Source organism: Capricornis sumatraensis, chromosome 9, assembly GCF_032405125.1.
Source record: "Capricornis sumatraensis isolate serow.1 chromosome 9, serow.2, whole genome shotgun sequence".
NCBI classification, from domain to species: domain Eukaryota; kingdom Metazoa; phylum Chordata; class Mammalia; order Artiodactyla; family Bovidae; genus Capricornis; species Capricornis sumatraensis.
In genome coordinates this window covers 7,513,312-7,530,228 of record NC_091077.1, presented here as the reverse complement: position 1 = coordinate 7,530,228, position 16,917 = coordinate 7,513,312, and the positions used below count along the sequence as shown (strand labels likewise).

The 16,917-nt window shown below is 49.9% G+C and overlaps 1 protein-coding gene across 1 annotated transcript; it reads left to right on the top strand.

The window, feature by feature from the left end:
* The first annotated feature begins 12,788 nt into the window (after nucleotides 1-12,788).
* Nucleotides 12,789-16,704, top strand: MVB12A (multivesicular body subunit 12A). Its single transcript, XM_068980840.1, has 9 exons — nucleotides 12,789-12,936; nucleotides 13,053-13,151; nucleotides 13,288-13,384; nucleotides 14,667-14,793; nucleotides 15,144-15,263; nucleotides 15,344-15,450; nucleotides 15,690-15,751; nucleotides 16,070-16,126; nucleotides 16,326-16,704. Exons 1-9 carry the CDS (start codon nucleotides 12,847-12,849, stop codon nucleotides 16,386-16,388), a joined length of 822 nt encoding a protein of 273 aa, XP_068836941.1. The 5' UTR covers nucleotides 12,789-12,846; the 3' UTR covers nucleotides 16,389-16,704.
* Nucleotides 16,705-16,917: the final 213 nt, after the last annotated feature.

The following is a 16,917-nucleotide window of genomic DNA, read 5'->3' as shown; positions in this document are numbered from 1 at the left end:
AATCTGGGACCATTCCCTGGAGTTCCCAGTGAGGGACTGGCATGGCAAACTGATTACATTGGCTTCCTCCCTCCAAGTGAGGGTTCTAAATGTCTTGGTTTACATGGACACAGCATCTAGGCTAACCCAAGCTTTCCCCTGTGGCTGCCCAAACCAGGCTGCCACCATTAGAGGATTAGAGAAACAGAGTAAAAAAAATACCCTCTCCACATAGACAGTGACCAGGGGTTACATTTTAAAGGTCATATTGTGCAAGATTGGGCAAAAACACATGACACGGAACGGAGGTTCCCTTTCTCCGAGAAGGCACAGGCAGCAAGGTTGGTGGAGCGGAAGGTTGGAATTTTAAGACAGCATATTAAACAACTAACAGGTAAAACCACCTTGTACTATCCCAGGCTTCGTTTCTGTTATTATTATTTTTTAATTTTAATTTATTTATTTGGCTGTGCCAGGTAGTTCCTCGGCCAGGAATTGAACTCGAACTCCCTGCATTGGGAGGGTGGAGTCTTAGCCACTAGACCACTAGGGAAGTCCCTCCCAGACTTTAATACATTTAAATGATCCACCGATAGGGCCTGTTGCCCCATATGCCAGACTGTGGAACCCTGATGAGACACCTAACACTGTAAAGGTATGGAAGTAATGTGAGATTGCTACAGCCCTGACTCTCACCATGGATGACCAAGCTGTGCTGCTGAGATTACCAAGCCCTGGGATCCGCTGGACTTTGCAATGGGACATCCCACTGTGGAGCTGAAGAAGACTCTTGAGGGTCCCTTGGACAGCGAGGCGATCAAACCAGTCAATCCTAAAGGACATCAGTCCTGAATATTCATTGGAAGGACTGATGCTAAAACTGCAACTCCAGTTCTTTGGCTGCTTGATTCAGAGTCAATTCATCAGAAAAGACCCTGGGAAAGATTGAAGGCAGGAAGAGAAGGGGATGACAGAAGATGAGATGGTTGGATAGCATCACTGGCTCAATGTGAGCTCTGGGAGACAGTGAAGGACAGGGAATCTGGCATGCTGCAGTTCATGGGGTGGCAAAGAGTCAGAAATGACTGAGCGATTGAACAACAACAAGTCCCAACAGCATGTGTAAGTTGCTTCGAATCTCTATGCGAAATGGGGTTATTTAACCTGCACTGGGATCCTGTTGTCCTGTTATTAAATAAATAAAAGCTGTGTCCATGGAAATGCCCTGTCCCTGCCTTGCAAACAAGCACCACTGAGAGGGAGGAGAGGATAGGGGTCCTGATCTCGGATATCCTGCCCCCAGTCCATCTCCTCACGCCTGACTGTGGGCATCTCCCAGCCAACATTTATGATTTGTACAACCAGGTCAAGTTCCTAAAGCTGCAGCTACATCCAATATCTAAGGATCCGGTCACAATTGTAATTCTTCTAGAAAAAAAGACTTCCCTATGCAAGTTCCTAATAAATAATCTGTTTTGTTTCTCTGTTTTTTGGCCATGTCACTCAGCCTGTGGGATTTTAGTTCCCTGACTGGGGGATTAAACCTGCGCCCTCCTATATTAGAAGTGTGGAGTCTTAACCACTGGGCAACCAGGGAACTCCCAAATAATCTGTCTTCTTGACTTTAAACTTCTGCTGCTCCTATGGTGTCCAGTCATAAGATGGGGACCTGGTGGAAATATCTTCCAATGGTGAGTCCGCCCATATGCCCAGCAGAGGAATCAATCCAACTGTTGGGTGTGTGGGCAGCTGCCCCTCTCTGCTTCACTGGGATTGCGATGCTGGGTACCAACATCCAGCGCAGGAATGAATGGATGAAGGCACTAGAGTAGTGCACGACATTTCAAAAAAACGAAGATGAATGCTCTTAATTCATTTGATATTATTGATATTGACCCAGAAGCTTGGCCTGGGGCACAAACCATCAGTAACACTGGACAGGAGTGTTTTTCTTCTGTCAATCTGTCAACAAAGGCAGTCTATTAAACTGCTGACCAGAACGGTCCTAAAAATCCCACCATCAGGACTTCCCTGGTAGTCCCATGGCGAAGACTCTGTGCTCCCAATGCGGGAGGGCTGGGATAATCCCTGGTCAGGAAACTTAAGCTCACATGCCCCAGCGAAGACTGGAGATCTCACAGACCAACTAAGACCCGGTGCAGTCAAATAAATAGGAAAGCACCATCATCAGAGCCATCGGTGCCCAGCTCTAGGATGGAATCACACGGCTTATTCTGTGTTATGGAGATTTGAACACCCAGGCACCCCTACGTTGGAAACAAAAAACGCTCTCAATGGACCCAAACCAATTGTACCAGGAATGTAGGGAGGATATCTTTGGAACTGTGCAGGCCTTCTGTTGTACATAGTACAGGGCAGTAACTGGTCTGGCTGGTCGTGTCATCCACATGTTTACTGGGTAGTCCTAAACAGGATCCAATGGATGTGTGACAAAATTCTTTGGATGTGACTTTCACCTAGATGGTTGGGCTGCTGCACTTTGGGTAGAGGGGAGGATCCACTCCACCGTCACAAAAGTTGCCAACCTCCCTCCCCCATCTGCCATCTCCCAGGTGGACGTGTTCCCTTCTCCACTGGTACAATCATTTGGCCGCTGTCTTTATAGCCTCTACTGGCCTGGAAGTTGTCACAGCACACACAGAAGCCCCTACTCGATTGAGCCAGAAAGCCTTAAATGAGAAGAGCTGTCCTCCAAAAGAAGATGGACTTGGACATCACTGCTGCCTCCCAAGGAGGCGCCTGGGCCATTATCCAAGCAGGATGTTGTGTGGTCATACGTGATGAGTCTGCGAATATAGTGTCTTCATTAAAGCACACGAGGACACAAGTCAATGCCCTGAATGGTCCCCAGCCTCAGGGACTCAATACATCAGTGGTTCGGATCAGGCACGCATAGCAATGACCAGCAGCTTGAAGTAAGACCTCAGTTCTCTGACTGGGGATGAACCCTAGTTGTGATGGTGAGAGCTCCATGTTCTAACCACTAGACTATGATGGCCCATGGCTAGAGTTTGGGTCCCCATCTTTGTCTACCTTGAAAAGAAAAAATTCCCCCAGGGACATGGAAGATAGAGAGGAAAGTAAAGCGTTTATTCGAAAGGCAGAGGACATGTGGATAGATGAATTATGATTGATTTGCCTCAGAACCATGCCCTATAGCATGATAGCCTCTGGGGGAGCGGGGTGGGAATTGACTTGACTTATTATGGTCTGGTGTCCCCTGCCTTTTGACCCCTGAGAAGCCTTTCCACTCCTGTGCAGTGTCTCTCTTGCCCCAAGCATGGGAAATATGTGGTGCCTTGATGTTTATTCAAATAGGGTTGAGCCCTTTCCTGTCCCAGACAGAACTGTTATCTTAAAGTGTCCACAGGAGACGATTTACCCTGTTCCTATTGTTATTTATATCTCTTAGTACAAACAGGAGGCCAGTTGTAAGTATCTAGCCTGGGGCCCACCTGCCTTCTGCTTCAATAAATGTAAACAGGAGGCCAGTTGTAAATGCCTAGTCTGGAACCCATCTTTTTTCTGCTCCAAGAAATACGGAGAGGAGGCTAGTTGTAAAGGCCTAACCTGGAGCCCATCCTATCTCAGTGGGGCTCTTGGTAGAAAAAAATTGCTACTTATTTTGGGAATCACTATCTTAAGCTATGTTTCCTCTCACACGTGCCTATGTTGTTGCTGAGCTACCTGCCTCCAGTGCAACCAGATAGCCATCTAACAAGCCATCTGCTTGCTAATGAAATCCCTGGCTGAACCCTGCCAAATCTGACTCTGTGATGGATCTGTTTCTTTGATTCTGCCCTTGTTTTTCATTGCTTTGGTTATTACAATCATACATAATGATCTGCCTCAGGGAAACCTGCCCCTCTGCCTGAAGAGATTAACCCATCCCCTCCTTGAGGTTGGCCATTCCAGGTGATACTTGCAAGATAATGGCCTTTACTTCCTCAATTCTTTTCCCCTCCCTATCCTATAAAAGAACCTGCATCCAGACCCCAATAAGATGGCTATTTTGAGACATTAGTTTGCCATCTTCTTGGTCAGCTGGCTTTCAAAAGCCATATTCCTTGCCTCAACACCTTGTCTCTTGGATAATTGGCCTGTTGTGATAGGAGCAGAACGAGCTTGGGCTCAGTAACATACTTGGTGCACATTGTGGAAGAGGGGGCTAAGTGAGATGAAAGAGCTGATCATAATTGGTGCAGTGTTGGCAAAGGTCGTTGAGAGGACATGACTGCCAGCTGATCCTTGAGGTGAACTCAGACCATCAGAGACCCCCTTACCCCTTCCTGACCTTGAAAGAGATGCAATATTTTTAGGCCATTTTTCTTTGTCATTGTGTTAGGTAGGTAGGATAGGGAAAAGGAGTCCAAAATGGCGGTGGCTAAAAAAACAAGGAAGGTCCGAGGACCAGAGTGAAGACTTCAGGTAGAAAAAACTGCGCTCCTGGCTAAGCCCAGTTTGCAGAAGGCAGGCCCAGGTGAAGGAAAAAACATAAAAGGAGGAGCCAAAGCGCTTTCTCTCCCTTTCTCTCCCATGTGCGTGAGCTCTTTCTCTCTCTCCCTCTCCCTCTCTCCCCCTCCCCCATGCGCTCCTCCACTCTCTTTCCTTCAAGCCTTTGGGTTGGCATGCCCTCACACTTCGAGGATGGATTCTCCTGCTATCCTCTAAATAAAGTAGAGCTGTAACACTGATTTGCCTAAGAGCTATAAAAGGGTTTGTCCAAGACCCGAGAGCTGTGACGCACCGAGGGCTTTCATGTCCGTCGCTCCAAATCTTTGTTGTGACGAGACAAAGAACCGAGGAACATACACCCGTGCGACAATTAGATCAGAGCTATAGGTTGACTAGTCATTTACAAGTTTTCCCAGGTGGGTTCCCAGGTGGGGTGTGGAACCTTAGAGGAAGCACTTGCCATTTTAGCTCAAGCAGTTTGTACCAGATGTCCACACACTCAAACCAAAGTAACCAAACCAAACTCACCAAACCAAACCAAACCAGAACTTCACCCGCTGGAAGTCACACTCCAAATCAAACAAACGGCAAAGACATGCCCAGAAATCAAAAGCCAAATAGCAAGACTATCCCCAAAAGATGGCAAAGTGATGCTCAGAAATCAAAAGCCAAATGGCAAAAATACCCCCAAGAGGATGGCAAAGAGTTGCCCAGAAGTCAAAAGGCAAATGGCATAAATGCCCCAGATGTGACTTCCTGGTCCCACTAGATCTGTGACCTGGCAGTCAGTGCTAGCGGCCTTTTTTTAGATAGAGTTTCGAGCAATTTCTTGTTGGTTTCTTGCAAAGAAGTTACTCTATCGTTTCCTCTTTTAGAATCTTCTAAATTCTACAGTAAGCATTCCACTTAGTCTGTTTGATCTTACGACTGGATTTTTTTTTTTTTAAACTTTGCACACAGTTGATATTTTGGAATATCAAAAGAACTCCCAGTCTGGACACTTTAGGTTGAGGTCTTCTTTAGCATAATTTCCCCAATTAAGTAGGTACTTGCAGGTATAAACTTTGTATGTAGATAACCCTGGCAGGAGTGTTAGAGGGTGCCCTCTGATTCCCCTGGTTTCTGTTTGAGAGGCTCTCTTTCCCATTTTAAGTTGTATTTGTCATGGATAAAATTCGCTCTTCGCTTCTATCCAAAGTTTCCCCTTCTCCAGAGTCTTTCCACTGGGTGGGTATTCCCCCGGTATCATTGAACCAGGCCCCACTCAGTGCCATTCCTCTGGATGGGTATTCTCTTGGTATCTTTAAACTGGGTAGGTGTTCCCCTGATATCTTTTAACCAGGTCTCTCCCCAGTATCTTTCAACTGGGTGAGTGTTCCTCAGTATCTTTCAAATGAGCCCCATCCAGTTCCTTTCCACTGGGTAAGTATTCCCCAGTGTACGTCAACCAGGCCCCAATATGGGAGATCTGAGAACCAGGAGAGATCTGCCTAAATTTGTCTTTACTCCCCAAGGAGGCAGATGGGCCCAAGGGGCCACTGCTGGCATCAAAGGTACCAAAGCTCCAGTTCGTCCTAGAGTTCAGGTAAAGGAGGAAAGTCAACTCCAGGTTGCCTCGTTGGTTGCCATAATTGCAGACGAAAAAAGATGCAGTGGGAGTTGGATAATAAGTTTTATTTGGGGCAAAATGAAGGCTTCAGTCCAGGAGATAGCATCTGAGATAGCTCTATAAAACTGTCCCAGAGAGCCTGGGGTTGGGGGAAGGTCAATATATTTGGCACTTATTTTACAAAAGGTTTTCTGTTAGTCATGAGGAGCTGATGTCACCATGAAGTGATTCAGTGCTTTTCTATGTATGAGGAGATGTAAGGATTGGGATCATGAAATCAGCTCCTGAAAATATCTAACTATCTAAGGATCTGTTCCACCAGTTTCCCTGGAGCACAAAGTGCCTTCAGGGTGTTTCAACAGCTGCAGCATTCAGATGGCAAGTGCCCTGGGCGATCACCAATCTGTAGTTGACAAGATTCTGGTGAGAACTGTGGCAGGAAAGAAGACGGGGTGGAAGACGACCTCACACATCCCAGCTCTCAGGTGAGTCCCTGGGATGTCTACCAAGTGTGCCTTCTTGGCTTTGCACAGGAAAGAATTCAAGAGCTAGCTTTAGTAAAGTGAAAGAAAGTTTACTCAGGGAGATATGCACTCCATAGACAGAGTGTGGGCCATCTCAGAAGGCAAGAAGCCCCGCAGTATGGGGTTGTCAGGTTTTATAAGGGTAGGTAACTTCGTAGGCTCATGAGTCAGAGATATGCGCTCCATAGACAGAGTGTGGGCCATCTCAGAAGGCAAGAAGCCCCACAGTATGGGGTAGTCAGGTTTTATAAGGGTAGGTAATTTCGTAGGCTCATGAGTCAGAGGAGTCTTCCAGCTATTTTGGGGAAGGGACAGGAATTTCTAGGAGTTGGGCCTCAACCCATTTCTCTTCCTCTTACGGTCAATCTCATAAGAGATTGTCGATGTGCCTGGTGGGTGTGTCATTCAGCTTGGTGTATTACAAGGAGCGTATAGTGAGGTTCAAGGTCTAGTGGAAGCCGACTCATCCACCACCTTGGACCTAGCTGGTTCTAACCAGTTTATGCTGTGTCCTCAGTGGCTATGTTATTCTTTTAAAGGTTGTGCCCTGCCCCTTTCCTCTCTCAGTGTGGAGATCTTACTCATTCTCTCTCTCTCTCTAGTCGCTAACCATGTCCAACTCTTGCGACCACATGGACTATCCATGGGATTCTCCAGGCAAGAATACTGAAATGGGTTGCCATTTCCTTCTCCAGCTGTTACTCATTCAGTTCAGTTCAGTTCAGTCGCTCAGTCATGTCCGACTCTTTGTGACCCCATGAATAACAGCACGCCAGACCTCCCTGTCCATCACCAACTCCCGGAGTTCACTCAGACTCATGTCCATCAAGTCAGTGATGCCATCCAGCCATCTCATCCTCGGTCGTCCCCTTCTCCTCTTGCCCCCAATCCCTCCCAGCATCAGAGTCTTTTCCAATGAGTCAACTCTTCGCATGAGGTGGCCAAAGTACTGGAGTTTCAGCTTTAGCATCATTCCTTCCAAAGAAATCCCAGGGCTGATCTCCTTCAGAATGGATTGGTTAGTGAATGCCTAAGACAAATAAAATTCCATCTAGTCAAGGCTATGGTTTTTCCAGTAGTCATGTATGGATGTGAGAGTTGGACTATAAAGAAAGCTGAGCACCGAAGAATTGATGCTTTTGAACTGTGGTGTTGGAGAAGACTCTTGAGAGTCCCTTGGACTGCAAGGAGATCCAACCAGTCAATCCTAAAGGAAATCAACCCTGAATATTCATTGGAAGATCTGATGTTGAAGCTGAAGCTCTAATACTTTGGCCACTTGATTGAAGAGCTGACTCATTTGGGAAAGATTGAGGGCAGGAGGAGAAAGGGACAAGAGAGGATGAAATGGCTGGATGGCATCACTGACTCAATGGACATGAGTTTGAGTGGACTCCGGGAGTTGGTGATGGACAGGGAGGCCTGGTGTGCTGTGGTTCATGGTGTCACAAAGAGTTGGACATGACTGAGCGACTGAACTGAACTGAGCTGAAGACAAACCTCATAAATAAGTTCCCTTGTTTACTAAACCTGCCACCTACCAATCTGGTCCGTACAGTCAAAGCTATGGTTTTTTCAGTAGTCGTGTATGGATGTGAGAGCTGGACCATAAGAAGGCTGAGCACCGAATAATTGATGCTTTCAAATTGTGGTGCTGAAGGACTCTTGAGAGTCCCTTGGACAGCAAGGAGATCAAACCAGTCAATCCTAAAGGAAATCAACCCTGAATATTCATTGGAAGGACTGATGCTGAAGCTGATGTTCCTATACTTCAGCCACCTGATCAGAAGAGCTGACTCACTGGAAAAGATTCTGATTCTGGGAAATGTGGTGACCCAAGGATGAAAGGGTCTTGGAATGCAGGAATGGAAAAGCCAGACTTTTATCGTCCTTCCCTCCCCCATGTTGTAACTATTAATGGACTTCAGGTTCTCCTGATCAGTATAACCTGTCTCCACTCCTACCCCAAAGAGAGAGGGTATTTGCCTTACTCTCCCCCCACCCAACCACCCAGTATACGTGCCTCATCCCATCAGCAAATGACCTGCAAGACCCCATCCCACTCCTTGCACCCTGGGTATAAAAGTGTACTAAGGACCCCCAATCAACGTCAATTCTCCCTTGAGCTGGCCTGCTGCTCCAACAGCATCTCCCATTCTAATAAACTTTCTTTCCCTCTCATTCTGTCTCATGTCTGGAAATTCTTTCCCAACCCATGCCCCGACAACAACAGGAAAGATTGAGGGTAAGAGGAGAAGGGGATGACAGAGGATGAGATAGTTAGATGGCATCACCCACTCAATGGACATGAGTTTGAGCAAGCTCTGGGAGACAATAAAGGCAGAGAAGCCTAGTGTGCTGCAGTCCATGGGGTCACAAAGAGTTGGACATGACTTAGTGGCTGAACAGCTGTAAGGCCCGTGCAGAGAAAGAGCAAGCCAGGCATTCAGGCAGAGAAGGATTTATTACAGGAAGAGAGAAAGTGACTGGGTTTAGAGAAAAACCACTGCACCCTCTGTAGCCAACCGTTCTTATACCCTATAGATGGGAAATCATGACCCAAAGGGAGGGGGCCTTAGTTTATCTTTAGCCCACAGCTGGGGTCTTGTGATCACGTAGTTGGAGGGGTCTCACACTTGGGTGGTCACGGAGTCTTGAGAAACTGGCACCAGCAGGGAAAAACAGGATATCACCTTAAGGAAAAAAACAGGATGGCACCAGGGCACTGTGGCCACTGTGACTTCATCCCTTGTTTATCAGGTCACCACAATGGGCCATTTTTAAATAATACACGATGAGCCCCTTGTGGACCCTGAAAACAACAGCCACCAATCTGGAGAGGTCTGCCTCTTTCTTTGGTTTCTCTTTGCTTTCTGTGTATGCGGGCCAGCGTCAGATTCCACCTGGGGAACTTCTGAGTTGGGAATCAAATTTCTCCTAAGCAGTGGGAATAATGGGGCACCTCAAGGGGACTCTATAGTCTTGAGATTGTACGCTGAGAGATTTCAGAAAGTTCTGAGGACTGTTCCAGCCATTAGAGGTCAAAGAACAGTTGTACAGTTTTTGAGTTAAGGTTTTGACAGTTTACATAGTTCACACCTGCATTATAAGGTGAGTAGTGGGTCATAATGACCCCTCACAGGACTGAGAAAGAAATGTTATCTCTTACGGAGCTACTGATCTTGGTGAGGCAGCAGTGAGCAGTCGCATGAAGGGAGATCTTAATTTTCTGCCAAAGAATTGAACCTGGGTAGCCTGGATGAGAACCAGGAATTCTAGCCACCAGACCAGCAAGGGCTAGAGGCTAGAAGCGATTTTTCCCTGGATCTTTGCCCCCAGTGAAAAACACATTTATCACAGAGGCAGAAACCATAAATGTAGGTACAAAGTTTTTGTTAGAGACGTAGCACAACAAGTGGGCCAGCACAAAGAGAAATGGTTTGTTAAGACAGAAGCAAGGCAGAGACGCACACCTGGAGACAAAGGGTGTGGGCTCACCCCTAGTGGGGCGGAGCACAGGAAAGAGCCAGTTACGTCATTCATATAGGTTACTTCTTCCGGCTCTTTGTCTTCCTTTCGGCCAATTATCTGGTTCCTTTTAACACGCCTGACCTACCCTGGGACTCTCCGCTGGGTGTACTCACACCCCTCAGCCAAGATGGATCTCAAAGTGAAGGCTTCTGGGAGAAGCAAGACTCATTATGGCCTGGCATTATCCCCTGACTTTAGACCCACAAGGAGCCTTTGTGGGCATGTGCAGTGTCTCCCTTGTCTCCAAAGAGGGAGGAGCAGAGATCCCTTAATCCTTTACTCAAACAGGGTTTTGCCTCTTTGTTCTTGCCAAACCTTGACTATTGCCATGACTACTATTACCTTAAGGCATTTACAAGAGACAAACATTAGCTATTTACCCTGCTTCTGTTGTTACTTCCAGTGTGGAGGGCAAACAGGAGGCTGATTATAATGCCTTAACTGGAGCCCACCTACCTCTTATATCAGAAAATGCTAACAGTTCTAAGTGTTAAGCCACTTTTTTGTGCCCCATGAAACGCAAACAGGAGGCCAGTTATAAATATCTAACTGGAGCCCATCTATATCTTGCATCACTGCCTGCCAGGCACCAGAAGAAAATTGCTCTTTTCTAAGCAGGCATTCCGGAGAAGGCAATGGCAACCCACTCCAGTACTCTTGCCTGGAAAATCCCATGGATGGAGGAGCCTGGTGGGCTGCAGTCCATGGGGTTGCAAAGAGTTGGACACGACTGAGCAACTTCACTTTTACTTTTCACTTTCATGCATTGGAGAAGAAAATGGCAACCCACTCCAGTGTTCTTGCCTGGAGAATCTCAGGGACAGTGGAGCCTGGTGGGCTATTGTCTATGGGGTCACACAGAGTCAGACACGACTGAAGTGACTTAGCAGCAGCAGCAGCAAGCAGGCATTCCTGTGTTAAGTAGATCTCAGTTCAGTCACTCAGTTGTGTCCGACTTTTTGCAACCCCATGAACTGCAGCACACCAGGCTTTCCTGTACATCACCAACTCCAACTCATGTCCATAGAGTCGGTGATGCCATCCAACCATCTCATCCTCTGTTGTCCCCTTCTGGTCCTTCCAATGAATATGCAGGGCTGATTTCCTTTAATATGGACTGGTTGGATCTCCTTGCAGTCCAAGGGACTCTCAAGAGTCTTCTCCAACACCATAGTTCAAAAGCATCAATTCTTCTGCGCTCAGCTTTCTTTACAGTCCAATGCTCACATCCATACATGACTACTGGAAAAACCATAGCTTTGACTAGATAAACCTTTGTTGGTAAAGTAATGTCTCTGCTTTTTAATATGCTGTTTAGGTTGGTCATAGCTTTTCTTCCAAGGAGCAAGCGTCATTTAATTTCACGGCTGCAGTCACCATCTACAGTGATTTTGAAGCCCTCCCAAAATAAAGTCTGTCCCTGTTTTCATTGTTTCCCCATCTATTTGCCATGAAGTGATGGGACCGGATGCCATGAGCTTCGTTTGTGAATGTTGAGTTTTAAGCCAACTTTTTCACTCTCCTCTTTCACTTTCATTAAGAGGCTCTTTAGTTCTCTGTTTTCTGCAGAAAAGATGGTGTAATCTGCATATCTGATGTTATTGATATTTCTCTCCACAATCTTGATTCCAGCTTGTGCTTCATCCAGCCCAGCATTTCTCACGATGTACTCTGCATATAAGTTAAATAACCAGGGTGACAATATACAGCCTTGACGTACGCCTTTCCTGATTTGGAACCAGTCTGTTGTTCCACGTCCAGTTCTAACTGTTGCTTCTTGACCGGCATACAGATTTCTTAGGAGGCAGGTCAGGTGGTCTGGTATTCCCATCTAAGAACTTTCCACAGTTTGTTGTGATCCACACAGTCAAAGGCTTTGGCGTAGATTTAGTTAATCTATAATACAGACGCACAATGCACACTAAAGGTGAGCAGGAAGTCACCCAAACGGGCAGAGAGAATTTTACATTAAACTTTTTCTTATCCTACGTTAAAAACGATTTTATTTCATCACAAATATAAAACCATTTTTTGCTCTCCTGTGGCAAAAAAAAAAAAAAAAAAAGGCAGTGGACTAATCGATAATACGGTAAAAAGCTGGAACATGTATAGGAGTAGATAATATTCTGTTCCCCAGTTGACCATATTTTCCATCTAAGCGTGTAAAAGCACTTAGCAATTCTAAATACTTTTATACCGTCTTAATGAATTATATGTGTGAATAAATCCTCAAGTTACACCAAGATTTCATGGCTCACGCTGGTCCGTACTTTCCGTTATTTACTAATCGCTGTATAACCCATGAAAGTGTCTTTTGGGATGACTTCCGAGAACAAAAATTGCGGATTTTTCATATTTCTCTCGGAAATTTCCGGGAAACACCGACGACAGTAGCTCTGGAGGAGAGGCTGATAACCCCACGGAATTCTGGGAAATGTAGTTCTGGTTCCCAGATAGCGAGACATTTCCGCCAGGAGTCGCTGGGCTTGAGGTGAAAGAGAGGCTGTTTTCCGCAAACGTCTCCCACGGGCGCACCTGAGGGGCGTGGCTCCTTGTCCCCACAGGATTGGCCGTCGACCTTCCCGGCACGCGCATACCGCGTTTCCTGGCCCCCCGACATCGCAAGGCCGTCTGGGAGTTGTAGTTCAGATTCCTGTCGAACTCCGTAGTCCAGCTGCGGCTGGAAGGTCCGAGGCTGTCTGCCGCCTTCGGTGCCTGTTTTGGAGGATGGATCCGGGGCCCGGGGCCAACGGGATGCCGTTGGCTGGCTTAGCCTGGTCGTCGGCCTCGGCGCCCCCGCCGCGGGGATTCAGCGCGGTGAGCGATGTCAGGGGGCCGGGGACGGGAAGGCGGCGGCGGCCGGGGGTTGAGTGGGGGGCAGCCGCGGCTGCGGCCAGGTAATATCCTGGCTCTGACCAGCGTTCGCGCTGTAGATCTCCTGCACTGTGGAGGGGGCGCCCGCCAGCTTCGGCAAGACTTTCGCGCAGAAATCTGGCTACTTCCTGTGCCTCAATCCTTTGGGCAGCCTAGAGGTAAGGAGCTCCCATCCTCGGAATCCCCCGGTCTTCCCACTTCCCCTGTCCATTCGCGGAGCATGATGCCAGGGACACAGTCCCTGCTGCTGAGTGATTCTCGCTGTTTCCCCCCGCGCCCCGACCCCAACTCCAGAATCCACAGGAGAACGTGGTGGTCGACATCCAGATCCTAGTGGACAAGAGCCCCCTCCCGCCGGGATTCTCACCAGTCTGCGACCCCCTGGATTCGAGTGAGTCCCACGTTGAAGGCAGGGGTGGGTGTGTGGAGGGGGTGAGGGGCAGGTTCGCTCGTCTCTGCAGGGAAGACCACGGAGGGAATGGAAGGACCATAGGCGCGCGATTTTTGAGCCTTGGCCGCCCCTTCGATGCTCTGGGTAATGACGGTGTTGGCTGAGGATTGATGTAGGGCGGGATGATGAACCCCGCCCTGCGTAAAAATGTGTCTCTCTTGAGAGTAAGTGTTCAGTTTGTTACTCCACCTTCTTACACTGTAGCCAAGCTGATCCGGGCGCAGTTTTCTTTTCCATTTCCAGGCTTTTGTACAGGGGCTGCTCTCCCAGCTCTCGGCCCTGACTGCTCTGCTTTCTAATCATCAGGCTCTCCCTGCCTCCCATGCCCTCTCTGTGTCTTGTCATTTGTATTTGACTGTCAGCATATATCTGTTGGTGGGTTTCTCTGGTGGCTCAGCAGTAAAGAACCTGCCTGCCAATGCAGGACACGCGGGATCTATCCCTGGATGGGGAAGATCTCCTGGAGGAGGAGATGGCAATCCACTCCAGTATTCTTGCCTGGAGAATCCCATGGACAGAGGAGCCTGGCGGGTTGCAAAGAGTTGGACACGACTGAAGTGACTTGCTGCTGCTGCTGCTGCTAAGTCACTTCAGTCGTGTCCAACTCTGTGCGACCCCATAGACGGCAGCCAACCAGGCTCCCCCGTCTCTGGGATTCTCCAGGCAAGAACACTGGAGTGGATTGCCATTTCCTCCTTCAGGGGATCTTCCTGACACAGGGATCAACCCGTGTCTCTTATGTCTCTGCGGGTTCTTTACCACTAATGCCACCTGGGAAAGCCATTGCACATATATGCATATATGTAAAAGCCACGCTTAGCTCATGAGCCAGACAAGAACAGACTCTGGGTCAGTTTGGCTCATCCCTTGTAGTTTGCTGATCTCTGGGTTAGAGGGCTGAGGGCAAGTGAGTTTGGAGGGCCAGCATGGGCACCCAGTGCTAGCTGATCCCACGGCTCCCCACCCTCACTGTGGTCCCCATGACCACCCCATGAGTGCGCCTCCATGTCACCAAAGATGAGCCTGCCCCAATGGCTCCTAAAAGCATCATGGATTCTCCTCCTATGACTTTACCACCCATGATATAACCACTGCCCCACACCATACAGATAGCTCCCTTAAATGGCACCCTGGAGAGCAATCTCCTGAAGCCATCTTTGGGCCCCTTCCCTGCTTCTTGCCTCTTCTCACCCCCTTGTTCCCCACCCGTCCCCCCTCCCAGAGGCCTCTGTGTCCAAGAAGAAACGCATGTGTGTGAAGCTGGTGCCCTTGGGGGCCGCGGACACAGCTGTCTTTGACATCCGGCTGAGTGGGAAAACCAAGACAGTCCCTGGATACCTGCGAGTAGGGTACGCCTGCTCCCCCGCCTTCCTTCTTTGCCCTCCCAACTCCCTGCCTGCCCCTCTGACTCTCAGGGACTCCCACGAGTCCTCCCATCCCTTCTGCCACCTCTCTGTGCCTCAGTTTCCACATGTTAAGATGGGGACAGTTGTACTGGGATCTCACTGGGCAGTGGTGAGGAGCTGGTGTGTCTGAAGTGCCCAATATGGTGACTGGACCCAGCAGTATTAGTTAGGATGTTGCTGATGGTGTGGGCTGAGACGTGAGGTCACCGGAGCCTGTCTTCCCACTGGCAGCTGTTCTCATCCCTGGCTGCACATCAGGCCAGAGCCCCTTCTCTCTCTTCTTCCTCCCCTAGGGACATGGGGGGCTTTGCCATCTGGTGCAGGAAGGCCAAGGCCCCTCGGCCAGTGCCCAAGCCCCGGGCTCTTAGCCGAGACGTGAGGGACCTCTCCCTGGACTCACCGGGCCAGCCGAGGTGAGTCCTCCGGCTGTGGGGTGGGGGTGGGAGCGGGGTCATCATCAGGTCTCCGACCTGGGCTCTCCTGCCTCCATCAGCAAAGGTGGCTTCCCGGAGCGGACACTATCCAGACTGGGCTCTCGGGCTTCTACCTTGCGGAGGAGCGACTCCATCTATGAGGCCTCCAACCTCTATGGCATCTCAGGTGAGAGCAGAGTGGGGAGATTGACGCCCTGGGGTGGGGGTTGAGGGGTAAGACTGGTCCAAGGTTGTACCCCCAGGTAGAGGCCAGGGCAGGGTTGGACCAGCCCTGGGCCTGCCCTGTTCTGTCAAGACTGGGAAGAGCCGAGACCTCTGGGCCGGGCGTTTTGGGTTGGGGTGGGCAACAGGCAGGCTTCAGGTCTCCTCAGCCTCAGCTCCACCCCTCTCACCCACTTTCCTCAGCCATGGATGGGGTTCCCTTCACGCTGCACCCCCGATTCGAGGGCAAGAGCTGCGGTCCCCTGGTGAGTCCAGGTCCTGGGGAGTCTGGATCTGCCCCCATCCCTTGAGTTTATAGGCACCACGATGCAGGGCGTGTGTATCCAGCACAAAGGGGAGCTCCTGGGTGGGAAGAGGCTGGAGGCCAAGGGGTGGGGGTGGGAGGGTCTCCTTCTGGAATGGGGGGGTTCAGGAGGGGCAGCTGGATGCTTCGGGGCCAGAGGCAGTGGCGGGAAGGGGAGATGATGTTCAGGCAAATATTGAGGGGGCCCTTCATGAAGGTGAGGGAACGGGGGTTCCCGGTTGGGGTCCCTGTCCCAGGCTGACCTGTCCCTGCCTGCCAGGCCTTCTCTGCCTTTGCTGATCTGACCATCAAATCGCTGGCGGACATTGAGGCGGAGGTGGGTGTGGGACTAGGGAGGGGGCGGAGTTGGGGGGATGCAGGCCACCCTCGTCTCCCCTGGGCCCCCTTCTGTCCCAGCTGTAACCCACCTTGAGGGCTGCAGAGCCCTCATGCCCCACACCCCGCCATTCCTCTGGCGCCCCCCAGTGGCTGCTCTCTCACTCTACTCTCCCCTCACCCCCCTCCTCACCCGCCAGTACAACTACGGCTTCGTGGTGGAGAAGACGGCAGCTGCCCGCCTGCCTCCAAGCGTCTCTTAGCCCTTCAGCGGTCCCAGGGAGGAGCCGCCACATCTGACACTGCCCGCCACCCACCCCTACCCGCGCTGACTGGCAGCTGCCCAGCCCATTCCACCTGGGGACCCTTAGCAGCGCAAGGCATGCTGGACCCCCGGGCACCTGGAGCAGCTGCAGCCTGGAGGAGGGAGCGTGACTGGTCCGCTCGGTGATGGGTTCTCTTATCCCCCGGGCCCTAATAGATAGGGGTGGGGGCTGGACAGAAACCAGTGCCTTCAAGTCATTTGTGTCAAAACTCTCTGGTGCCTGGAGGCCATGCGGGTGTCCTCCTGGTAATAAACACCACGCTGTCCAGAGGTTATCTATAATCTCCATCCTGACTGTGTCTCTGTGGCTCGCGGGAGCTGGGGTGGACGCACGCTGAGCAAGTGGGTGAAAACCTGGAGGGCAGGGGGCGCTGCTGCCGCTCCCATTCTACAGAGGGAGAAACTGAGGCTCCGTGATTCTTGACCACATCGGGTCCCGCCCCTCCATCATTGCACCTAACAGTAAT